Consider the following 27,494-nt stretch of genomic DNA (forward strand, 5'->3'; position numbering starts at 1 on the left):
GCCTCCCTGACCAAGGCCCTTTTTGCCCGGCCACTCAGTTTGACCAGACTCTTATAAGAGCCCTGGTGGTTCCAAACTTCTCCATTTCACAGGTATTGAAATGGAGAAGATTCTCCTGGGAACATTCAAAGCTTTAGAAATGGTTTATATACCATTGCCCTGATCTGTGCCTCACCTCAATTGTACCACAGAGGTCGACAGAGAGTTCCTTTGACTTGGTTTTTGTCCTGACACGCAATGTAAATTGTTGGACCATATATTCAAAGGTGTGTGGCTTTTTAAACTACATCCAGTCAATTCAGTCTGCTACAGGTGGACTCAAGTTAAGACACATCTCAAGGATAATTAAAGCAAAGAAGAAGCAACTGACCACAATTTGGAGTTATAGCAAAGCATCTGAATAATTTTTGAGAATCTGAGGTTTCAGTTTTCTTTAATAAATTTGCAAACATTTCTAAAAACATGTTTTCACTTTGTCATTATGAATTATTGAGTGTAGATTTATGGGCAAAAATGGCAATTTTATCCATCAAAAATTAAATCTACAAAACAATAAAGTGTCCAAAAAGGGACGGGTTTTGACTACTTTCTGAAGGCGCTACAGATGTGTTAAATGATATATAGATTCAATATTTTGTTTGCTTTGGTCTCATATATATCAATATATCGACTGTCACTATGAAAAAAGCTCCTCAAGTGGCAAACAATAACCTTTCCACTGCCAACACTTGTAACAACTAGTAACAACCTTGCAACAACTCATTAGGAATTGTTCTGTTTATCAAAGAAGTACAATGACTTCAGACACAATGTTAAAACTTGACTGTACAATTAAAGCAGCTGACTGTGTAACTGTGTAATTTAGATGTTTTCCAAATGCTAACAAAACAATTTCTCACTTGCTGTAGTTAAGCTAATGATACCAGAATCCAGTCACTTATAATACAGCAATGTATGGGGCATTTGATGCTATTCACCTTTGTGAGTACCAGGTACTGTACCCGTCCAACATCTGGACAGTCCATGTGTTTGTGCATGTCCATACAAAAAGGATACTTTTCTTTTTTGTATGGACATGCACAAATGTTGTAAAATACTGAGGTAAATATTGCACGCATTCCTAAGTACTATTACAATTTTCTTGAGGCTAATCCAAACCTCTTGTCGAGGAACTATATGTTTTGTTGTAAAAATATTATCAGAGGTTAGAATGGGCTCTATTGCTATAAAACAAAACGAAACCCAACAAAAAACAGAACAGAAAAGACTTTATATGGAGCATATTTCCTCCAAAAATGTATTTGATATTATGTCAGCTACATTGTCCCGACTCTAAACCCTTAACATCGTTTAAAAACTTCTGAAAGCTGCTGTAAATCTTAGCAGTTTATTTATGACATTTACGCAGAGAGCACAGGTAGGGGTTCAGTCGCATCATAAAAAACACTGACAGCATATGTGATTGTATACCAGATGGATACTTGCTGTTGAAGGGATCAGAACAGTGATCTTTTAATCACATGAAAGCCTCTCTAATCACAAGGTCAAATACATATGCAATATATTATCACATATGTCGATGGATAACAGATTAGATAGCATAATAAGAACATAAGTAAATAAAGGATTTTTTCTTTTTAGTTTTAGTATTGATTTTTATGTAAACATTGGGTACGGTTATGCTGTTAAAGTGTGAGGCCAGCAGGTGGAAAGACGCAGTTTTGGAACAGATTGTATATCAGAGGAGACACATGTCTGTCCACAACAGTTGGTGGTGACAAGGACTGCATTACAAGAGAACTAGAAAAAACAAATTGCAGAATAAAAGTGGTAAAGAAATGCTTTAACAACTGGGTTAAATGAAATATATCTGTTGTTTAATTTTGAAACAAAACAAAATGCAGTAATTGACTGAGCAGACAAAGGGAGGACTGACTCAAGATTTTACTCTTTGTCTATCATTATATACTTATGGAAGCAGAGTGCCCTGAAAAATAATAAATCCCCCATCCATCCATCCAACCAGGGGTCCTAACTTCTTGTACAGCTGAACACAAGCTTCTGCTGTGATGTGGATAAATGTCCTCACACTCAGAAAATATGGGAAAGCCTGGAAGGGCCCACGAGGCCAAAAAGAGGAGGGTGGAGGTGTCTGCTGCAGCCAAAAGCATTAAGCTATGATTTACACCCCTGTGGCTCGCTGTCTGTCCTCTCCATTGAGACATAGTCAGCTCTGGGTCACAGGACTTCAAAAAATAACATTTGGTTTTCCTAACCTCTCTAATGCACACAATTTCATGGAACCTTAAAGCTCCGTGTTCGGGCCAAGTAACCCCGCTCACACACATACACGCCTCAGCTCCATTTCTCCTGCAGAGAGGGTTGGAAGAAGAGGATAGAGCATGGGAGTGAGAGTGGAGTGCATCCTGCTGGCATGGGTCATTTGGGACAAAGTACAAGAAACACTAAAACACAGGGTAATAAAAGTGCTCCTTCCTCCCAAAGTCAGACATGGTGGTGAATGTGGCTGAGTTGTGTGAGCAACGTGTTTACATGCGCATGTGTGTGTGTCTGCGTGTGTGTTTATAGAGTAAGATTTAGTACCTCTCATGTAATAGCAATCTCCAGACTCCAGTGGCAGCATCAGGCCAGGTGTGTGGATGTCCCAGGCTACCTTGAGCCCAATCCTCCAGCATGCCTTCTCACCGCTGCCTCCCTCACTGCTCTCACCTGTCAGTCATACACAACCCAACTCACTGTAACATTGGCATTTTGCATTTATATTCACATTCCAGGCACTGGGCGGATAGTTTCATCCACTATGACTTAAACTAAACACTTGCACTTATATTTCCGACATTGTTATGGAAATACATGTGTCTAATCACTTTATAAATCAAATGATTTAATACAATATTAATTTTATTAATTAATTTTATTATTATTTTTCCACATCTGAAACTGAAAATATAATAAATTAAAAAAACAGTGATAACAACAAGTCAAATCTGTGTAATTCAGCACCCATTGACCATTTATCAGCAAAGATGCAGCCAGAAAAAAAAAAAGTAAAATTAAGCAAAATAAAGGACTGCCACTTTAAATACTAAGGAATGAAATGATTAAATCCATACCACCCAAACAATGGATGTAAGATGTCTGCCTCCAGAAAGTGAGAATCACTTAAAAGCCGAGCAAAGATGATATGTGTTGCTGTGATCATATTGGCTGTTAGCACAGGATCTTTATGCTATCATTATGCTGTGCAAGAGGAAATAGTTGGATAAAAGCCCTTGATGTTGTTTAGTGTGTGTGAGTGTGTTATTAGACAGCAGGTATCCTATGATATTCCTGTTTCTGAACCCATTCACTGTAACCACCTCCTCTGTTCTTCTCTCTCCTTCCATTCTTACATGGCATACTAAGAAAACAAGATTTGGCCTGGCTGGCCAACACCCTTCAGCAAAATCAATACTAAAGTCTTTCTGGTCCTCTCTGCCCCACAGCTGCCTTTTCCTTTGCTCAGCACGGATAAATAGTAACTTAATTTCCAGCCATTGTGCTCTGAGAGCCAGCTAATGACAGCACTCCCCACGGCCTCAGGAATGGTGGAAGATCATCCTCCTTGCTGGAAAACACTCAGTCGTGGCAGATTCCTTTGGATCAGCGCAGCTGGGAAAAACACGGCTCAGAACACTTTGCAGGCTGAATAAAATAAAAAAAAAAAAAAAAAACAAGGTGAGGCTGCTCAAAGATAAAAAAGTCTCTCAAAGGAAGCAGGTGCCATACAAAACATCTAGTGTCTGTAAATCTAAAGATGTCTAAGGTGCTGTGTTTCTTTCTTCTCTAAAAGTGCAACATTCCTCAAGGTAACAATTTCATTAGCTGGTCCTGGGAGCCCTCAGAACCAGCAACTGGAATATATCTCTGTGGCTCTCTGCTCAGACTTTCCTCTCTAAAGTCTGTGAGAGCTGTGGGGTCACTCACAACTAGAAAAGACACAGCTGCTGAGCACGGCAAAGTGTTACGGCGTAGTGTTTGAAGCCCGTGTTCACAGGGTCAGAGTTGAAATGGCTTAGAACAAATCATCGAAGCAGACCTCTGGAGCAGGTGTTTCTGGTTAAGAAACCCCAATGAAGAAAGCCCAGCTGTAAAATGTGCTGGGATGTCAGGGCAGTTGCCACTACACCTGTGTGACACTGTAAAATTACAGTTTTAAGACACAGATGCAGACTGTGTAGCGCTCTCACCTTTAACTGTGCAGTCCATGTACAGTGTGTTTGCTGAACTACAACAGCACTTTTACCTCCATCCACAACAGGAAATCACGTTTTGCTCTCCTTCCATCCTCTGGCGGTCTAGTGAGTGACATTAGACTTTTATTTTTGAAATCCACTAATTTGGTTTGATGGTAAAGAGCAAATCACAAAGAGAAGCTTCTTTAACCAGCAGTGTTCTGAAGATTATTTTCCTAAAAAATGAGGTTGTATTTCACATTGTATATTATGCTAACCTGATCACGATGACCTTGTTTTAAGCAAAACATTCTTCATATGGTGGTACTGTCTTCTTTAGCTGTTTTGCATATGCTCTAGAAAGCAAAGTTCTTGTCTCGCCGAGACTCTCTATCAACGCGATCAGCAAATACGATCAGCTCTTGAAAGAGAGCGCATTCCATAATTAGGAGACATCGTATTATCCATACAGTACAGTCAGGAACACTTTTCAAAGCAGGGCTCATTATTCCATATCAGATAATTGCACATCGATCATTTCTTGGGGAAATGATTTAGATGAGATGCAGTGTGTGTGATAAGGCCTGTTTGTTAGACCGCACCATTGAGCGTGTGTTAAGAGCTCAGATCCAAATGTCTGTGATCTCCCAACGCACAGTCGGCGATAAGGCTGTCAGCAGCAAGCCGGTGATGACATTTGATAATGCCCTGACACTATCACATAGATGGATCTGATGGGTGCCTCACCAGAGGCCATGTCTACAGCTGCTACAGCGCTGCTGTAGGGCCATAATACACACGGTTAGCTGCATCTGATCCACCATAAAGCAACTGAGATAAGTTGATGGGATATTGAAGTGAAAGAGAAAAAGGAATCTTAATTTCAGAAACAACATGCCAAGAACTAGCATGATGTACTTTGGATTAAAAGTGCTGAAGTCTTAAATAAAAGGGTTAAATAAGACAAAGTACTTGATTTTAGCTTTGACCCTTACCTTTGTCATCATAACAGCTGTAGCTGTAAACAGCCACTGGCGAATGAGTGACCAGGTTCTCATCGTGATGCCAGCCTACCGCCATTTTCCCCATGCCATAGTAAGGCTCTTCTTTCAGCTGGCTCATAGCTGCCGGGTCCATGTAGTTGAGTAAGGTGACATTGAACTTGACCGGACCGGTGCATACCTGTGGTGGACTGGGCTGGGAACAGCCCTGCCCGCTTGCCTTTTCCTCCTTGTCCTCAATGTGGTAATCTGACAGGCTGTGCTTTAGCTGGGCCACAGGTTTCCCGTGGGCCCCTAGTCCCACAGGTTCAGTCGGTGTGTCACTGATGGCCTTAGACCCCCAGCCAGGGCATTTCCCTTCACTTTGTTCTGACCCTGCTGCAACACTGGTTTCACTTGGTTTGACCTGGGAGGACTCTCCCTCCTCACTGCTGTGTTTGGACTCAGTCTCCCACTCCCCTTCTGGTTTTGACCCAGAGCAACCTTCTTCACTGTGTTTTGACTCAATGTCCCACTCCTCGCTGTGCTTGGACTCTGTGTCCCCCTCCTCACTCTGTCTGGACTCTGAGTCCCCTCCTTCACTGTTCTTGGAGTCTTCACTGTGTTTAGACTCTGTGTCCCCCTCTTTACCCTGTTTGGCCTCCATCTCCCCCTTCACACATTGTGTTAGCCTGTCTCCTTCCTTCAGCTGAGACACGTCAGAGCAGAAGAAGGTGTTAAGCTCCCACAATGCCTTGCAAGCAGATCTCAAGTCAGGGTCACAACAGTTTTGTCCTTTGACCTCAGTGTCCTCACTGTGCCAGGGGATGGCAAAGAGCCGTGTGTCCAGATAACGATAGGTGTGGCCCGGCTCACCCAGCAGAGCTCGTGACACGGCAGTGAACACGTCTCTGTCACGGACACGAACCAGATCCCTCAGGAGGCAGCCCTTGCTTCTCAGGGTGAGCAGAGCCGCCTGCACCTGACCATGGAGCTCGGCAGGCAGCGAGCAGGATCTCCTCAGAACCAGGCCAGTGTAACTGGAGTCCCACTGGGAAACAGATGTCATTTGAATCATAATGACAATGTGACAAAAATTCCAAAACATCCTAAATCTTACTAAGCAGAGTTAGAGGTTCAGAGATCATGAGCATTATCTGGAACTGTGGCTGGCTCACCAGTTGCTGAAAGCCCCGGTCTGAAGGTCCCAGAAAGGGGATCTTCTGGTCTCCCAACTCCTGCAATAACTTCCGCCTCTGTAGAACAGGAAACAGTAAAACAGGCTGATGAGCAGCTGCAGCTATATCCCTAGCTGCACTACTTGTACCACTGTAACTCATCCAATGTACAATATCCTCAAGTGCATCTCAGCTGCTTTTTTATTGCATTGTATTGTTCTAGATCTTATTGTTTCAGAGCAAATATATACTGTACATTTAATATTTTATTTATATATTTTTGCACTTTGAATTAGTTTAGTCTGGACTCTTTTCTACTTTTAATTGCTGTTTGTGATAAGAGAAGGCACCGTGTGGATTGCTACTCAGTGTTGTTGTACAACAAAGGAAGTTGAATCTTGGGGACCTACTGCATTTCACTATTGTGTGTTTTTTACATACTTTCTTTGATGTCTAAGCAAACAGTGGCCTTAACTTTTCTTTTCTGATCAAATACATTCAGTGTAGAGCTTTCTGGGAGGGGTAGGGGGTGGTGTGAGGAGCAAAAAGTGAGGTAAACTAGACCTTCAGCCTTCCAAACTTGAGTGCTGATGTTGAAGACACAGATTTACTTTATTTATTTATCTACTTACAACAAAGTTCCTGCCAAACAAATCCCAAATGCTTCAACATGTATGCTTTTACCTGAGCCCTTAATTTCATACATATACATACATGCATATGTTAATTCATCACAACATTGCTGTCGGCAAAAAAACATTGCTCGTTAATGAATTCATTATGAGGGAACAGCCAGAGTCTGGTTGTAATGTCTCTTCTGTTTTATCTGTTTTGCAAGTACTGAAAAGGCAAAGTTTGAGCACAAGATTGCAATATCCTGACCTGAATACATCTCCAACCATCTTAGTATATTCTTTAGAAACAAACAGTCCAACTCTAATAGCGTGAAATGTACAATAACAGACTGTACTGACTAAGGATTGATAAAAACATTTAAAAAAAATATGTGAGTAAATAACAGAACCACTCTGTATGTGAGGCTTTTATTAATGAAGGAGTTCTAACAAATGATGCATTGAAAACTGGCTGCAATATCACAGAAACCTGGTAACAAGTCACTTTCATTGACGTCTCGCATTTTTATGATATTGTGAAGGCTGCCGTGGGGTTCCTCACAACCTTATAAAAGATGCCCTGTGCCATACAGAGCTCCTCCAATAAAACCGTCAACCTGGTGGAGGGATCAAAGCACCTTTCATTGGGCCACATTCCATTCTGACCTGTAAATCCAATGGCAACTGGCATAAAAACTATATGCCCAAATAAATTTCACAACTGTTTCCCCACCCTGCCTCTTCTTCCCCTCCTGTACGTTCTGTCTGTGGACTCGTGACCTCATATCCATTCCCCGCGGGCGCACACACGCACAGGCCTCCACATGGCGTCTCAGCAGGAGAAGGAGAAATGTCACCGACATGCCACTGTCTTTTTACATCTTTTAAAGTTTTGGGCAAATGGCCTGTGGATTAACTGCCAAGTGGTTGTGGCAGTTTAAGGGAGACCAAAGCTTGTGTTTATTTCTGAGACATTTACAGCAAATATCTCACATTTCTTCTGCCTCTAATAATGCCAGCACAGCGAATATGGGGACCGGCTGCCAAAATATGTCCTGACTTTTAGAGTGAAATAAAATGTCCAGTTAATAACACTGAAGTGCAGGTATAAAAAAAAAATAAAAAAAACCTGTGTGTCCTGACTCAAAAGACAGGGCCGGATCAAAAAGAGGGCAAACGGTGAAACCATGTGCATTAAAGACAGGAGAGAGGGAAACAGATCCCGATATCAGAGGCAGAAGAAATGGGAGGGCATCACATCTGAGGCAGTTTGGTGAATATACCTTCAGGTCTGAATCTTTACCTTAGGCTAAACAACAACACACCCGCTGAAAGTTTTCTTAAAGGATGCACATGAGCGTACAAGGCCTTCCAAGTTATTCTGGAAAAAAAAAAAAAAACAGACTTGCAGACAGTTGGAATCTAAGAAACAAAACAACATGCACTATTCATGGCCAGACTGCATTCAAAGGCTGTTGGAAGAAATTGACAACCTGACACACATTCATTGGTGTCAAATTCTAACTCATGACAGAAGCTCAAGATATCAAGGTGAGGCTCTGGGCAAGTGTTGTATGTGTATGCGTCTGTGTGTATCTGTATGTGTGTTTATCTGTGTCCCGCTGTGTGCCTGTATCCTGGCATCCAACTGCTGTAGATGTGTGCGTGTGTACACACATCTACAGTAAGATCATTACAGTTGGCTTTATTCAGAGAGGGCAAAGCACTACTCTGTACAAAAGCACAAAAGTGTGCCGACACACTGTACGAGTGTGTGTGTGTGCGCGCGTATGTGTGTGTGAGTAAGGCTCCCATACAGACACACATGCATGTCCTTCCTGAAAAACACACAGCCGGGGTAGCGAGCATGATGCCTCAACCCCAAATGCACACAACCAGGGCTGTCACACACCTGTCAAATACATCAAGCTACTCAGAAATTCCACAGAAAAAAAGAAAGACAAGAAGTTACCGGAGCCCTCTGAAGCAGATGGACTCTTGCAGTGTCAGAGAACCGCCGTGTCTGTCTTCCTGTCTCTGTGTCTGCGCCTGAAAACCATGAGAGGCGCAAAAAAAAAAAAAAAAAAAAAGGTCTGCGTTTCCACTCAGACCCAAGAAACGAGATTACCAATCCCATAATAACGCGGATACTTCACGGTAGCCGTGCCAACCGCCTGCACTGAGTGATATATCTGATGCTTTTTTTAATCTCTCTCTTCCTTGATGGGATTATTTCCTCAGCCGGACTGTTTATCACAGAAAAACATATTAGGTAGAATAGAACTCAATTGGTTTGCTTTGATCTTGGCCTATAAGAGATATCAAACTGTGTACCATATATTTATTAATTTCATTTATTTCCCATCTGTGACACTTCAACGGACACTTTCTTCAAAGCGTTCTTTGCAGAGTAGATTAATGTCCAGCGCTAAGCATCAATAGCTCAAAATAGCCAGATAACTCCGCTGCTGTGGGGATAAAAGCACTTCCAGTCTCACTTGTGTCTGCCCCAGAGGTTCTATCGGAACGTACTGGAAGTGGTACGACTGTTGAAGGAGGACACAAAAATTTTAGTGGGCTTGTCTAGATTTGGTTAATGCATCACAACTGAAGATAAAAAGCTACAATGTAGAGTAAGCCCTGAGGAGGGTTTTATGAGTAAGATTCTCCCCCTGTGTAGCCGCACTTCTCGTGTTTTCCTAAGCAGACTTTTTGGTCTTTTTGGTTTTTTTCGTCCCTTAAGATGAAGAGTTGTACCTCTTATTTGTGTGATATCAGTATGTTTTCCTTACTCTACAATGTGAGACAAGAGGTACAGCATATTTTATTCAAGAGATCAGAGCAAAGAAGGGCAGCACCTCCATCAATACAGGTGCCTCAGAGTGCAGACAAGACAGAAAACCTCGGATCTCAAACGGGTCAACTCAACTGTGATGAGAGATAGCCGTGTAACAGAGCGCTGTGTTTAAACAGCAAGCCATTGGTACTTGTGTGACACCCATTTCAGAACTGGTCTTCTTCTGCTAAAGTGATGGTGAATCAACAGTTTTGACAAGCCGGCTGTAAAACGTCAGGACTCAAACAGACAGACTACCCGTGTACATCAAAGGCGCTTCCGCCATGCTCCATTTGGCACCGGATCGAAGAATGTAGGGAGCTTGTGCGAAGCGACAGAGGGTGCAGAGAAGGGCAGGGAGTGCCCACTCCACTAGAACAATTGCGTTTGGACGTATGATACATAAAAAAGTTCGTAGAAGCCTTGAGTTCGGTTTTGAACATGAACTGAGGAAAAGATCATACACACGGAGAGCAATCTGAAAAAAAACGAAATCCCAAAACCCTACAGCTAACGATATTAAAGTTTGTTCCTTAAAGGTCTATATAGGTCAAGGTCTACCTCATCTTCAGAGTATGCCACTTACTTGAACCACAGTGAGATAACACAGCACCTAGGTGCCATCACACACATACCAGACACTTACACAACCACACATGCAGGGAGAGGTTGCTGCAGAGCTGTATCATTTATACCACGTTTTCTTTTTTTTATTTAGAACATGTCTAAAATACATCCACACTCCCTTTTTCACAAACTGAAAAACAGCAGCTCCAGTAGTAGTCACAGCTTTCAACTATTTTCACCCATTATGCTTCTTAATTTCATGCATGTTGCACTAAAATAACATCCAGGGCAAAAAATTAACCACTTCTCACTTCTGACATTTTGTTTACAGCCACCTGTGGCATTCATTTATTTTAAGAATAGCAGCTAGAAGTTGTGACTCAGTGTGATGGCTAACTGGGCAGGCTGGTAAATGGCTAACTGGAATGTGTGGGAGTTGAACTCAGAGCGGGGGCGTCGGTAATGTGTAATCCCCATGTCTGAACACTCCTGCTCGGGACCAGGCCATGAATATGAATCGGACTGTGCGAGCCAGAGGTCAGTCAGAAGGATGTTGCCAGGAACATCTAAAACATTGGCTTTCAGCTACTTTTCTGTTGATATTATCCTGGGATGTATCTACAGATTCAGTTTGACATGTAGGTGTAAGCCACGTTTAATGCAAGGTAGTCCTTTCAAGCTCATGCAAACACAATGGATCAACATGTTTCTCATATAAACACATTGTAGATATACAATGCGTTCAGAAATGTTTTTTTCTTTTCTTTTCATTAATAATTGGTAAATTGGTTAAAAAAAATTACCCAGAAATAACTGAGGATGAATGCTACTTCATTAACCACTGCACATTTTTTTCAAATCGGTGAAGTGAACACTGTGTATATATCGACAGACACGTTCAGCATGTGTTCAGAGAAGGTCCACAGGTGGGGTAAGTGATGACAAATGGCAGACAGGCCGGCTCTGGCCCATTAATTGTTGTTGGAGGCTGAAGGCTGCGTTGTTCATTTCACCTCGCGACAGGTCGGCGGGGGACGTGATCATTAATATTAGAACATTCCCATCCATCTACCTGAACAAGCGGCCAGTCATTTAAAGGGCTGGCGCTGGGCAGACCTTTCACGCCCTGTTTATAACACTGATCTAAGCACATTACCAGAGCTGTGGGGGACCGCTGCCAGTCATTAATTAGATTCACACACACACTAACACACTCACAATGTGAGCACCTTTATTGGGCCCCATTCACATTTGAAAAATGTCACATATGCGAGATAAGGTAAACTAACACACACCTGGTGTGCCAGTTTAACTAAACATCAAAAGGCCTGTCCTATTCTCTCTTTGTGAGCCGTGTGTACACTGTCTCACACACATACTTATTTAAAGCTACTCTTCCAGTCAGCCCAGTAATTAAAATTTTTCTGTTCAAGGGGGGGGGTCAGAGCGTATCTCTGCATGTTAACGACTAAAGTACTATGAAGGGTGCAGCAGAGGGTGGGGGGGAGAGTATCGGACCTCATCTGTTTTTTGAACTCTCCCACTCTCCATCCCTCTCACTGCACCTGACAGGCTTACAGAGAGACGCAGGTTTCCAGATCAATCATTCAAAAGTATTTACAAATGCACAAAGCCAGACAGAGACAGGTTGGCACATGGCCACTCTGTTTAAGTGCTTTTCAATGTGTCTGTGGTGTCAACTTCTATTTCACACTTATCTACACCTCAAAGGGGAAAAAAAAAGATGTTTCTGTGACCTTTAGCAAGTGTCAAATCTGGAGAGAAAAAGAGGGAAAGACGAGAAAGAGAGGAGGGCGATTTAAGAGATCTGTCGATGTATGCCTTACATAACCTTTTTATTTATCCGGGAGGTATTGACTGAGCATGCTCTTTATCAGAAACACACTGGCTGCTTCACACTCACATACCTACAAAATTTCACACACAGGAGCTGCCCAGTACATCTGAAGATTTCTGCTAGACAATAAAAAGTTTCTCTGGGGGTCGGACATCTTCTTCAAGGGTATCTTCATTTTAACACCCTGTGCAGGATTCAAACTAGCAGCCTTGTCATCACATGACCCATTTGTATGAACTCTTGGCTACCACCACCAACATGCAAGGGCCATTTGCCGTTTTGCCTTAATTGTTAGTTTGCGGCCGGGCCATAATGTTTCCATTAAGACGATGTCGATCGAGAAAAGCTTTTTAGTTTTCTCCTTCAAATTACAACATGCTTTCATGAGGTCAGCTGTTTTCCATGTGGAATGGCCAGTTTTAATGCAGACACAGTCCCTTGGTATTCAGGCGGGGTCCAGTTCAGCGAGGGGAAAGTCAGGGGAAAGAGTGAGAAAACGAGGAAGGGAGAGAGAGAGAGATGGAGGGAGGAGAGAGAAGAGAGGAAGGAGAGCGTTGATTGAAAGACTGTGATTAGCAGTTTTCAGCAGGGCACTAGGGCCATTGAGTTGTTCTAACAGGGTTGTCGCGTCTCGAGGTGCAGTCAAGGAGAAGTCAGTGCTTTAGAAAGCTCCCTCGATTTCTCCATTTTCCCCCCTCCCTCCTTCATTCGCTCTCACCACCCAGCCACACTTCTCCTGCCCCTCCAAAAAATCAATATGGCTGTGCAAAGTGCAGCTTGGCCCAGGGGGGAGGGCCGGCTAGTCGTAGGGGCAAGATGCGGGGCTTACAGGGAGGACAAGAGGTGTCCTCCAGGCCTGTCCCACAGGCAGTGTCAAGGACAGACCTGAGGACCAGAGGACTGAGGCCACCACATTGCCCTTCCCCTCTGTATCACGCCTTCCCTCTCTCTCTCTCTCTCTCTCTCTCTCTCCCTCTTTGTAGCCCAAGCTTGGCTGGCTCAGTGGGGCAGAAGAAATCGATAAGCAGGTGGAGCGTTTAAAATCCCCAGCTCCAGAGGCTGACGTTACGCTCCTCAGAGCCCAGCAGACCAACACATCGCTCAGGGTAGAGCAGCTGGATGGATGGACGTGTGGGTGTGCGGTGGTCGCACCTGGTCATTGAAAGGTTTGTGATTTGTGACAATAAACAATTCAATAGCACTTAGCCATACACAGTGTCTGAAGGGTGTAGAGCCAGACTCTTCACACACAGTGCCATTGTCTCAACATGTCACAGATCAGTAGCATTCAGGCAGGTCAGACAGCTACGGACCAACACACCCTGGAGCTATATTTAACCCAAAGGCATTACCTGTATCACTACAGCAATGATACACCGTTAGTTATAAAATAAACCATTAGAAATGGCTTCAAAAAAAAAAAAAAATGGCACGTACTATCATTGTCAACGGCGGTGTTCCTCATTTCCATACAGTAGGCTTGACGAAGACGCCTGTACATGATGTGGATGAAGTGTGCAAGGAGGATTTCAGTCCTGCCGCGTGTCTCTGTGTGTGAGTGACTGATCACAGTAGAAGTGGCTTGTGTCTCTAATCCAGTACCACTGTTAGACAGTGCAAAGACCCGGCTCTGTGTACCGCAGCACGGGCTGATCAAACCCATCATGTGACAAGCAACCTCTTCAAATGACGATGATTTCCCAGCTCTGTGTCCTTTCGGCTCCATATTAGATCATCTCCTGACACTACCGAGTCTGGTACTTCATCTGGGATAAAGATGATGTGCAATCCGACCCGAGGGGTTGGGAGTCAAGGGTAAACGAGGGGCTAAGGCAGGGGTACTGTGCCGAACTAGCTGACAGCTATGACAATTATCGTGTGGTATATTATAACCTTATGCTAAACATAAGATTTGATACTGTATGTTGCTTGACAAAACACTTCAAGGATATTTTACCATCAGCTCGGCTATATGTCACATTCACCACCGCATGAAATGAGCCATTTTGGAGGGAAAAAACATCAGAAGATCACACAACATATCAAAAATAGAGGATCCTGTCCACTTCAATTTTTTCCAAGCGCCGGCTAAAATCCATCAAAATGTGACAAGCTGTTTTACTTTGCTGCAATCAACTCGATCGTGTGTTTTTCTGGAGACAACAAGGACAGCCTCTTGAATTATTTGTTGAGATGTATTTTCGAATACGGTATAATTAACAAGCTAGAGCAGTGGCCTTGGTTTAAATACTGACAATCAACCTAAGCCACCAGAAAACATATGGTGCAAAACAGATGTGGACTGAACATCTAGGACAGGTCCAATTCTCTGTCATGTAATTTTTGACCCAGATAAACTGGCATTATGATGTGACCTCAGATTAATATTGAATTAAGGACTGAATATCATTTGTGGCTGTTTACACGGCATCGGCCCGTCTTCCTGGAAGCCTGAAGCAGATAAGTTTGCTGTAATGGCATTAGCCAAATCCTGAAGTATAGCAGACGGCACTTGTCTTGCTTGAGAAGCCACCTCATTTCTTTATTTATTTTTCCTTCACTCATTCTGAACAAAGGAAAATATTCTACCAGGAATTGAATGGCTTAATCCTCTTTTCACTCTTCCCAGTAGCTTGAATGGTGACAGATTAACATCCTGGAGGTTTACAAACCCAGCCATTTGAAAATGTAATTGCTGGCGCCACACCGCATGCATGTGTTTAAGTTGAGGGTTAATATTAAAGCTCAAAATACACACATGTACTTGAGTCAGGAGGGATGTGGCCAGACCCACGTCCCTTAAACCAGGCCAGGATGGACCATTCTGTCACGTACGTATCAGGGAGTCGCAAGCTGTCCCAAACCCTCGCTAGACGCCATAGTTACTGTTCACTTCTGCTAATTATTACAGCCAATCAGAGGGGTTAACGGGGCGGAGCCTGGCCAGACCATGTTCTGGGGCATTTAACAGCTGGCAGGAACGGAGGTGAATGCATTACACACTGCCCTCATCCAATAAAAATAAAACACCCTGACATCTGAGGTGTACTTAGCACAGAGGGGAGGGAGGCAAGGAAGGAGGGAGGAAGACAGGGAGGGGAAGAGAGCTGGTGGTGGGGGTGAAGGGGAGAAAGCATCTGATAACATGATGTCCAAGTGCCACCTAGTGACAACTTTCCAGCTTCTCTGCTCCTTAAGGCACCAGCGCATCAGGGGTGGGCAGGGGGGTGGGGTGGTGGGGTGAACAGATGAAGTGACCCAGGATAGAGGGATTCAATATCAGTAGCATATTGTTCTGTTCGTTCAATCAAGACATCTCAGGAAGCACAAATCCTTTCCAAAGTACAGCCTGAACCATTCATGTTTCAAGTCAAGTCTCAAAAGTCTAAAACTATGACGTTCAGAAATTATGTCGATTTTAATGACTTTTACATCTTGTTTCCGAAACCCAATCAAGCACACTCTCCAGCAGGCTTCCTCAAGTGACCCCACTGTCTGTTCAGTTGGGGGAGTAAACCTGTAACACTGCACTGGTAGGCTGATGGCCCTGGGCTCCTAGGTCCCCTCCCCTCATTAGCCCAGGTATAAATCACACTCTGGCGGTGCCCAGAGGTGAGAGGGATGAGAGTCGAGGTGAGCTTGAAATAATGCTTATGTCACGGTGGGTCAGCCCTCCATTATGGCCGTTTCAAAAACTATTAATCTTGCTTGTAGTCAGTGGCCTAGAAATAATTACTTCATCTAACCCATGTAATACAGCATGACCAGCAGTCGAGCCTGGTCAATTTGAGGCTGGGGAGGCAGGATGGGGAGTGGTGGTGGTGGTTGGGGGGGGGGGACCAACAGAGAGAGAGGGGAAGAGAGAAAGAGGGAGGGGGGCAGCCACAAATTACCAGGCCCTGTCTCCTGCTACTGGGTGACTGATGTCCTGCTCACTTCAGCTGTGGCCTTTTACACTCTCAACACTGATTTAGATAGATACACACACAGACACACTCTGAGAGGCAGATCATGTACAAGCACACATATGTACACACATTAATGCATGATTAAATACACACACACACTTTGACGGAGGAACACACACAAATCACATTATTTTAAACAAGGGCTCCTACAGACTCACAAGAGATAATACAGAATTCAATTTGTTTTAGTTAGCATGCAGAACTGACCCTAATAAAATGAGACCATCCACTGGCTACTGCTAAAAACTACATGATAATACATGAAATTCATCAACAAGTTTTTATATGATATGACAAGTTGTGCCACCTGCTAGCCCACCTACACGAGCTTCGATATCTAATCTTGCCATTTAAAAAGGTAAAAATTATTAGAATCGATTAGATATCGAAGCTTGTGTAGGTGAAGAAATGTATTTGGAAATCACCTATGTTGAATTTATACTGCAAAAATATGCAAGTCAAAAATATGCAAGTAGTTATCAGTCAATAATTTGAAAGCCAAGATAAAACAAGATTAAGTGATTGCACACGTCCATCTTCCTCCCTTCCTTTGCTCCTCAACAGTGCCCTCTGCAGTGGCTCCACAGCTGCAGATACAATCACCTGCCTCCATGGCGGAGAACTAAACCAACCCCCAAACATCATGGCAGATAGAAACACAATAAAGACAGCTATTGAAGAAACCCACACTGTGAGTAAACAGATGAGCTAGTGCAAACTCAGCCTCCATGAACGTCACAGGAAGTATGTATGGAATGACATAAATAAATGCAGCCCTCCAGTGGCTGTCACAGCTGGCATTGCAGGTGCAAATTTAATTAGTCAAGGTGAAGTCTCCCTTGTTGTCTGAGAAGGGGGGGTCCTCGCCATGCACGACTGTAAACACACGCTATATCCTAATCAGGTGTCACCGCAGCGTTTGATCAGCCCGCAAAAACTTGTCACGAATCCCCGGCAGAGAGTGGGCCGAGGGGGAGAACAAAGGAAAAGAGCTGTCATGAGAGAACAGGGTGGTGGTGGAGATGGCAGAAGCGGTGGATGAAGAGAGTTTGCCCATTAGCAGTCTCTGTCGCCTATCTCTCTCCCACTCCCCTTTACGTCGCTCCTCCTCCAGTTCTCTTTCTTTCTCCATGTGGCTACCTACAGTACACACCTTACTGTGTCCCACCGCGGATCCACGCTGGAAAATCTCAACCACAGTTGTCATACTCATGCCTCACAACCACCAAACAAAGCTTCCAAAACAAAAAAAGAAAAACCCAAAGTAGTACACTACTTTTGTTTACCTCCCAAAAATCCACACATGTACAGAGATACAAGCTGTGCTCATTTTGTTTGTATCAGGTACTATTCTAAGTAGTCGGGTCCTCCTGAAAGGCCCGGAGAACCAGAGGCAGACGTGCTGTTCTTCTCCCGCCCAGCGCCACCAGGCTGCATCGAGGCAGTGCAGGAACACACACGACATTAGATACTGTTTACCTTTCAGTTTGGGTGATATTGAATACATTAGCCGATTGAACCTCATAAGAAACACAGGCGAGTGACAAGGCCCAATCGTCTTTGCGACTACCATGGTAACTGAGATTACAGGCTAACAAAGAGCAGACAGGGGGAAAAAATATTTAAAACCCGAATAGTGATACATAAATTAATTAAAGGACAAAAAAACAAGTGGAGAATTAAAGTTGGAACATCTGTCAGCGACTTAGCTTCCCAACGTAATACCAGTGTTAGAACATTTATACCCTTGAAGTTAATGATCCCCTCTTTAATTGACAGTCAAGGAAAACTGGCTGCGGCAGCATCCTGCCGAGACTCCGATAAGAGGCCCCCTTCCCCCCTCCCAAAAATAAAATAAAAAAAACAGTTTAAAGAACCTTGGCACTAATCCCTATTGTCATCCCAGTGCAGCAGAAGGACTTACAAACACAGATAACTCTGCTGAAGCTGTCTATTTCTCAGGAGTTATGGGGACAGCCGAGCCGCTGCGCGCCTCGAATCAGTCACTCAGATTAGCCCAATCCCTCTGTGCTGTCAGTCAGCCGAGACACTAGCCTGTCATCGCATTTACATGAGTCCATCTCCTATGTGACAATGCCCCCTATATATGACAATGGCTGTGGGGAAGGGGTCCACTCGCTCGCAGATAGCGGGTGTACAGTATGGCAGACAGGCTGTTGTTGGATTAAGCTCATGGTGTGTGCTGTGCTCGTGTCTTCGCTGACACTCCAACAACAAGTTTAAGGAGTCTTAACCATTGCTGTTTTTCTATATTGGAGAGAATGTGGGAGATGTATGTCAGATGAAACGCACACGTACACCTACAACGACAAACAGAGACACACACACACACACACACACACACACACACACACACACACACACACAGTGGGATAAACTTCAAAAAACTTAGAAGTACCGAATGACTGTTAAGAAAAAATACAAGCTTACCTAGTGTATGTCTCCCCAAAGTTGGCTTCAAGCATGACTTTAATCCACCTACTTCACTTAACATGATGAAGCTCAAAGAACAAAAGATAAAGCAACAGAAAAACTAAGTATGTGCTATAGAAAACATCTGGATCAGTCTCCATCTTCAATACACACAGTGGTGAAGGAGATTAAAGGGCCAACCCTGAAAAATATCTGTAAAAAGCCAAACTAGATAAGACACAAACTTTTGACTGTCAAATTAATAAGGGATTAGTTCCTGCGGAGTAGGAGTTTGTACTTTTAAATGAATGTGTGGTACTTGAAGGCACCTGAGAGCTCACACTGTGCTGACTGTTTTTTATGCTTCTGTGGCTCACTCCACTTCAAACAGTCCTGCAACAAATGACAGTGGATGCCCTCTACATAACAGGGCCAGGGCAAGCATGACACAGGGGTTGACAACTGAACCCTCAAACTCCCTAACCCCTACCCCTGCCATGGCACAAGCACACACACACACACGCAGCCCTGAAAACAGCCCTGACATGACCACTCGGCAGCCCTTCCTAACCCCTCCTTGTGTTTTTTCTCTCTCCATCTCACTGGAGACAACCCTCAATTCAGGACCGTTTTAGCAAGGCAAGTGGATGTGACCCGCTGCCCCCCAGTCAGGCTCATCTGAATAAACAGAGTTGAAGAAACAGGCAGAGGAGGGGAAATCTGCCTACATTATGATAGGAAGAGAGAAGATGGGATTCAGCCAAGGGGCTCCTTTCTTTATGCACGTTTGATCAAGTGCTTGACAGCACCAGTGGATGGAATTACGGACTGTTGAACAAAAAGTTATGGTGTGTTTGTGTTGGTGTGTGTGTGTGTGTGTGTGTGTGTGTGTGTGTGTGTGTGTGTGTGTGTGTGTGTGTGTGTGTGTGTGTGTGTGTGTGTGCGTCTGTATGTGTGCACTTCAGTGTGGACAGGTGGGTTTCCATGGCCTGACAGTGTTAGGCTTGTGACAAGCCTGCCGCACCACACCACCACCACATACAAAAGCGCAGCTCGCCCACCAGCCTTCGCAGTCCGTCACTCAGGACGGCCGAGGGAAGCGCCGTGAGAAGAGGTCAGACGTGGAGGAGAGAGGGAGGGAGGAGAGAGGAGAAGAGGATGAAGAGGAAGAGGAAGAAGGGAGGGCTGGTCAGGGGTTAAGTGTGGAGAAGACAGCGATGAAAGGCAACTGTCATGCACCAGTGCTCACCCAGGAGCACCTGTCTCGAGAAGAACATGCAAAGTGTGCCGGTCACGTCCTGACAATACCCCCACTTTTCTGCACAGACACATAGATCAACGCGCGCACACACACACACACACTCACACACACACACACACACACACACACACATACAAGCTCTGAGGAAAGGGCTGATGCTCCACCATTGAAAAGGCATCGCCTGTCTGACAGCATGCCAGTCAAGCTGTCGTTGGCTCCTTCGCATATGCAAGGAAAAGTTAGGCTGATGAAGAAAAAACACACAGGTGCCCAGAGGAAGAATCACTGAGACATGAACAGACTACCTGAAGTGAGCAGACACTTCTCAAAGACTTGATGCTGGTGAGTAAATGCTGGAACGAGCAAAGCAAAGAGCTCCATGAAAGCAAATCCAATACAACCAGGACACCTACTCCACATTGGAAGTTGACGTGGTTACGAAAATCCTTGGATGGAAGCAGTTACCCAAAACACCTGACGCCATGAGGACTAAAACTCATTTTTCAAAACACATTTGGTATATTAGTGTTCTATTAGCTAATGTTGTCCTTGAGCTGTCTTTGTTCTCCTTTTTTGCATTTGCAACCTTGGCAACGCTAACTCCTGCCAATTGAACAACATAGAAAATTGAACTCCTAAGCCTGATATATACGTGTGTGTGTACATACACACACATACGTATATATAAACATACATACATCCTAACCCTAAACCCATAACCAAACCCTAAACACTAACATTAACCCTGACCCTACCTGTAACCCTGCTTGTACATACATACACACATATGTGTGTATGTATGTATATATGTATGTATTAATGGTGTTTAGCAGGGGAGGCCAAGTGTACCTTTTAGCTGGCTATGCTGGCTAATCTAACAGCAATGCTAAAACCTGGCTCTAGCTAAGGGAGGCACTTCTTCTGTTCAGCCTCTACAAAGCACTAAGCACTGAGCTTAAAGCCAGGTATTTTAGCACATTTTCATTGCTCATGTTTATGGAAAAGAACTTATGATGTACAAATTAACAGTTACTATTTACAGCACCTTGTGAACCTGGTCTCCTGCAGCTTTTGTGAATGAAGGGTTTTGGACTTTCCATTGAAACCAGATGTTGGGCAGCACCGTAGCAGTAGGCCCTTTTATTGGAAAGGTGAGTCATTACAAAGGAAAATAAATTCACAAATAAACAGCATGAAGACGGCTCTGTCCTATGCAGGTGGCTTTGCACAGTGAAATCACTTTTATTGGAGTCAGCTAAAATTAGCAATAACCAGGGCAGTGAGGATGTGTTCTTGGTAGAACTGATTATTACTGATATTTTTTGCTTTGAAGGCTGGAACTAAATAAGTCTGAGGCAATATTGCATCTGTAACTGTTCATTTTTCCAATGTGTGGTGCTGAACATACTTATTGAAGACTTTTAACGCTTGTATGTTATATTCTCTTAGCATTTACACAACAGCAGCCTCACACACAATCGTGCATTCAAAGACAAACAAAAAACCACACCTCACACTTACACCCTTATGTCAACCTACACAATACCCAACACCTAGTGCACACACACCGCCAGAATGCCAAACAAACAGAAATGGAAAATAACGAGTCATCCGGATCATAGCCTCGAGTAGCTAATGAACTCCCTGGAGGCTCTAGCCTCTGTGTATGAGGTGAGAGGGTCATTCCCATGTTTATTCAGTACTAGTCCAATGAGCCACCACTATCTATTGATTGAACTGATTATTCTGTGTCTCTCTAGTGACGGGACACATGCATGACAGATGAACCCTACGTGGGCAGGTCACATTCGGTGTAATCTCATTGAATCTGACGGCTGATCTGGTCGGCCAGTTTGCATGATCCACATCGCTGACATCTGTGGCTAATGCCTCAACACTAATATGAGGTGCTCGGTAGGGGCTGTCAGACACGTAAGCTGTCAAGGGCTGTTTGGACAATCCTAGTGACTGCTTCCATAGGAGAAAACCAACTGCATGGTAAATGCTAAACACAGCAATATACCAAAGTATTGGTGCCTAAAGCAGTAATTCATGGGCAGAATATTTCTCCATGTTTTTAAACAATCAGGCCTCTTTTTTTTTTTTTTATTTGGGAAGAATGTTACACGGACTAAAGCTGCTAGTAGATGGCAGCTGGTGGGTGGAGGAAACCTTTGCACATGACCCTTTCACTTACAGTATGACTCACTATTGCGTTCAATCCCACAGCCACACCACACCGTAATGCCTAGCATAAGGCTATCTCTGTTATTCCATTTAAATGTACAGTAAGATCACAGGTCCAGTGTTACATCCCACATATGGGAGTCCGTGGCAGGTCATCTTAGCCATGTACTCTGAGATAATGCAGGGAGGGCCGTAAAAGTTGATATCCTTCCAGATGCAGACCAAATGTAGACACCGTGCACATTTAAAATGTCGTGTATTCGATACAGACTGCCATAAAAAAGGTGGTAGTAAATGAGGGAATGGCATACATGGTTTCTCACATCCACCATGAGAAGCTAATTTTACACTTGTATGGTTGATAACAGAATGTCATCAACAGAGAGGACCCTCTCATGGGTAATAAACACTAACTTGGTGTATCATTTAAACTTTAGGAAACAGCTGACTTACACCTAAAAGTCACTAAATAACAAATAAATGATAAAATCTGTGAATTTAATAATTACATCACATATCATACAACAATCAGTTCCATCCTTTCATCACTGACATTTTTAAGTCTAGGGCCTACCGTCCATCGTCCTACCTCCAAAAATAAACAATACAATACAGTAAATGCAACACTATAAATATCACAGCAAATGTATTGCAACTCATATCTCACATGTCAGTCTCACTCTAACGTAAGTTATGATAGTAATGCACCGAACTGGAACATAAATACGTTACAGTTTTCGTATGTTGGCTGAGTTAGTGTATAGAAAGGCTTGACTAACCATGCTGATCTATAAAACAGCTCAGTCCAAATATATATGAGCCAAAGATCAAATAGGCAAGACAAGGTAAAGACATGTAGAGGAAAAGCTCAGTAGCAGACTAATCAGCCCCCTCTAACACTCAAATAGCAGATCAATGAAAGACCCGGGGCCTTGGGCCTGCACTATATTACACACCAAAACTTCATATTCATTCATTGATTTTACTTTTCAGAATAGTATATCATTGAACTCCAATGGGAGCGAAAAATAGAGGCTGGGGCTGAGGTCAAGCCTCGTGTGGACGGATGTTTGCACAATATTGATAGCGCACGCAGAAAGAAATGACTAAATATCTGGATCAATAGCTAGTTTCCATAGCCACGACAGGTTGTTCCAGATGGAAATATATAAATACGTCTTTATGGCTGCTGGAGTGGCCCTAACGAACAGGGCTAAATGTCCCCCTTAAGGTAAACTCTTTGATTAGCCAAGGCCAAAGGTGACAAGAGGGGTCTGCTGATGCAAGGATGCCACGCTTCCAATGGCCTGACGATGCTAATGCACACAGGGGCCCACTAAAGGGGCCAAGGACATGACAGGTCACAAGCCCTGGGCAAAGTGTTCTGTGCTACCTGACCCTCTTATTCATTTGTAATGATAATGGGTCCAGGCTACACTATTCTCAGTCATGTTCAAATAAGGCATACCATGAATCATTTATAAATCTCTGTTCTTATATTTTATTTTAATATTTCATGTGAAGCCACTATTCTAATTGTATTAATCAGAACTGAAACTGGGAGGTCCACTACAGTGAGGCCCAAGGAAATACATTTGCATGTGGAATTTTTCAGTTTTCAGAGTTAAATATAATATGTAAAGCACTGTGTAATCAAATCAGACCAGTGGCCTGGTGAAAACCTCGCATCCTGCTGCTGCTGATGGCACAAGAGCCTCCTGTACTTATTTACAGTACAGCACAATTACTGAGAACAACACCCAACCTCACAGCTTCCCCTGCTCCACAGTGGCCAATGGGGCCATAAAGAGGGAGGAACCACATCATTGCCTGCTCCTTAATTAAATGAAAGCTGTTAGGTTCATTTGCCTTCTTTTTTTTTTACACATTGAACTGGCCAGCCCACCGCTGAAGACCTCCCAGACGCCATCCCTGCTTGGCCCTAAATCATGACTGCATAAACGGCCCGGCGGGTCCCTGCTGGACACACAGCGGCCGCCCAGCGGCAAGGCCAGAGCAGGGCATGCGGTGGATCGACACCTAGCCTGCGATAAGTAATTCTGTAGAGGATTAGCAGCATGATAGCCTGATCAATACTGTGTGCTCAGGCCATTAGGAATGCAGCGAGGAAATGACCCCCTCCGGTAATAAAGCAGGGCATCTGGGTTCTCCTTCATTTGCCAGCTCCATTAGTGTAATGGTATCATTATCTGCCACAGCCGTATTTTTCTGAGGCCTGGCTTTTCCACAGCTCGACTGGCGGGGGTCTGATGAAGCTGTGAGAGCCCCCATGCCGTGTTCCCCTTTCTGCCATTCTACACAGAGTCTAGGTGTAAATCTAGCTCTGTTGGAGCTTATGTGGTACCCTGCCTTAGGTATCCATACCCATGTTTTATGTCAGCACCCAACACTATTTCTCCATTATTGGCTCATTAATAGAGCAAGCAGCATGTAGCTTGGGTTAAGATGGAGAAAAAGATGGCCGGCAGAGCACAAAGCTGCTGAATGTGCTGAATCTGACACCCCCCTCTTGCTAAAACACCAGGCCTGACATGACAGGACGTCGGCATTAGTCACCATAAATCGTTTCCTTTACACTAATTCACCAGCTAACATTTTGTGGGGGAGATTGATTAACCATGTCTGGATGTGTGGCCACATAATCAGCTTTTACCTCACTAGTTGTTAATTTAACAGAATTGCCAAGGGAAGCACAAACCATTTTAATGAGTGTTCAGAAATTAAATACCCTAAACAGCTTGCACTGGGTGACACAACCAGAGCAAACCAATGAGGCTGATCTAAGCAATGGGCTGGGCTGGGCTGAGCCCAGGACCTCACAACATCTGGTGACCCTGTGTGATCATTACTTAGCCTGCCGCTCTCACACCCACACACACACACACACACACTTCCTGTTTCGACACAGCACTTTATACTTGTCATCGCTGTCCAAATGGCGAGCTTGCATCAAAGACAGCATTAGAACATCGGGTTAAGGGACAGGGTCAGTGCTGCTTTCACACTTGCCGAGGCATGAGTGGAAATTCATCCTGTGATGACAAGACTGATAAAACATAATGAAATGTTTTCAATTCATTAGGGTACAAGGCGAGTTGAATGTTGCCATGTGGAGGAAACTCATGAAAATGTGGCTACTTGAAAACATAAGGCAATGCACAAACATACAAAGAGTCTGAGATGTTTCTATTTGAAACAGCAAAGAAAACAGTTAGTATGTCAAACAATGTCTCATAGATCCATCCAACATAGCAATGTAAAAAACTTATCAGAATTATTTCAGATTTTTGAATTGAAATAAATGTAAATTACCATGGTTGGGGTGTGTGTCCTCCCCCCTGGGCAGTTAGGCCAATGTCCTATTATATTTCACCTAAAAATAGATATACTATGGCATCCCACCTGTCAGTATGTTATACTGACTTGCTGCAGTGGGATTTTCTGAGGAGATTGTGTATTCATTTGGCACTAATCAGTTGGTGCTTGCATTCTCTAACTCAGAATGACAGTGGACCCGTCATAGCATATTTCTCACTATGTGCAGACACTCACTTACTGGATAAGGCAACCATCATATCCAAGTTATTAGTTATTGTAGTAAGTGTATCATTATAAAAAACTACTGATATTATAAAAAACTGTCCAGAACGCACGGAGTTCCTTGCTTGGCTGCTCTACAATCGTACAGTCATTTTGCAATTACAATTCCTCTTGCTCATCCTTTTATTTATCTAAAGAGAAAGGAAGCTAAGCCATTAGGTCTGTGCCGTGCTGCTTGACTGCCTGAGGGCCAGCTGGAATGAGTTCTCTCTCTGAGCCACTCATCTGGCCGCCATGGCTGCTTTCATAAACAGGAGGAACCGCGTCCTACATAGTTTCACTGCTGTCTAACATGATCCAAACACATGTGCCACAGCAGACGACATCCAAGGCAGGAGATAAGAGGAGAAACAGACAGAGAGGTAGACAGACAGACACTATGACTATAGGCGAAACACAGCTCAAGATGCCTCAGGCACAGCTGAGTCCTTTCCTTCCTTTCCCCTCAGATTCTCAACAAACCACAAAAGTCAGGGTTATACAGCATGTGAAAGCCTGATTAAGCCCAGGTCAGCACGAAACACAGCTTATTGCACCAGCACACAAAACAGTTGGTCCTCACATGTTGTAGGCTCAAACACACCCTTCTCTGCTCACATCATGTGAAATATAATCCTGCACACTTCTCACTTTTATACTTTAGCCGGTTATACAGCTGGCCTATTAACTGAGGATAGCCTCTGATTAACAGTAATCACAATATTAGCCAATAGGTTATCAGTTATTTACTGTACACCAGAGCACTGCCATCCACTGTGTTTACTGTAAAGCCACAAGCAGCTGCAGGCTGCTGGCCTGGCACGTTGCCAGATCTGGCATGCACTGCACACTAACTTTACCATTTGTTTTTACTGTTGCACTGAGCTGTTCCGTTGATACTATACAATTAACACTTGATTCATTGTTCACTCTTCACAAGAGAATGACGCCCAAATTAAGCTCTGACGCTGCTCTTGATTGTTTATTTGTTTGTTTTTTGACAACTGTAAATAACTAAGCTATGGAATAGTTTATGACTTTTACTATTTTCTCACAAATAACCTACAGGCTCTAATTCATATCGTATTTCCTCTAGATGTGGGATGTTGCCAAGACGTTACTCAGCGAGCTACAGCTATTCATCAGCAGTGTATTTACGTGATAAAACACCGTTTTAATGTAACTGTAATTCTTCATTGTGGTAGACTGGGGGGAAAAATGGAAAACACAATAAAGGAAACAGGCAAGGTGAGGTATGCGCTGACATTCGCGGCTTTCTAGCCTTCAAAATGCAGCCAGCAGCATCGCATAAGGAGCATTAGATATTCAATGAGCGACAGGGCTTAGAATTATGCCAGACCTAACGGAGAAAAACGCTATCAATACCTTTCTTCTCTTCTCCCCCTCACTGTCACCCGATCTTTTCATGTTCCTGGAGTTGTGTTTACACTGCCTCGCTTTCATTGGGGGCGACGTTGGTTGTTGTAGTGCTCGAATAAACGGTGGCTCATTCTGTTTTCGTGTTAGAAAGTGAGCAGGCACGAGCAACCCCTCGTGTTATTTCAGCCGGAGCACAATTGTTGATATTTTCGGTGTGAGATTATTTTTTGTGGAGAGATTCTCGGCGTAGATGCTTAAAGCGCAGCGACGAGAACTACAAATCCCAGAGCGAACGCGTGCTCGCGGCGGAAGCAGTTTAGGGCACGCTCTAGATGTTGCACTGCGCAGGTGCAGCGCAGGTACAGATCTACAATTTCCAGATATGCGGGTCAACATG

At 43.8% G+C, this 27,494-nt stretch overlaps 1 protein-coding gene across 2 annotated transcripts in view; it reads right to left on the reverse strand.

The window, feature by feature from the left end:
- The window catches only part of fto (FTO, alpha-ketoglutarate dependent dioxygenase), a 120,889-nt gene extending 93,721 nt beyond the window's left edge, over positions 1-27,168 (reverse strand). Inside the window, exons 1-4 of one of the 2 annotated variants that reach the window (XM_022746324.1) lie at positions 27,104-27,168; positions 6,394-6,471; positions 5,231-6,266; positions 2,605-2,730 (exon numbers count right to left, since the gene is read on the reverse strand). In XM_022746324.1, the coding sequence (XP_022602045.1) occupies positions 2,605-2,730; positions 5,231-6,266; positions 6,394-6,471; positions 27,104-27,145 (1,282 nt within the window). In that variant the 5' untranslated portion in view covers positions 27,146-27,168. The remainder of the gene's footprint in view (positions 1-2,604; positions 2,731-5,230; positions 6,267-6,393; positions 6,472-27,103) is intronic. The other variant, XM_022746332.1, reaches the window with a different exon arrangement.
- Between the last annotated feature and the right edge of the window lie 326 nt (positions 27,169-27,494).

This window comes from Seriola dumerili, unplaced genomic scaffold (genome assembly GCF_002260705.1).
Source record: "Seriola dumerili isolate Sdu_G_001 unplaced genomic scaffold, Sdu_1.0 BDQW01000003.1, whole genome shotgun sequence".
In the NCBI taxonomy this organism is placed as follows: Eukaryota; Metazoa; Chordata; class Actinopteri; order Carangiformes; family Carangidae; genus Seriola; species Seriola dumerili.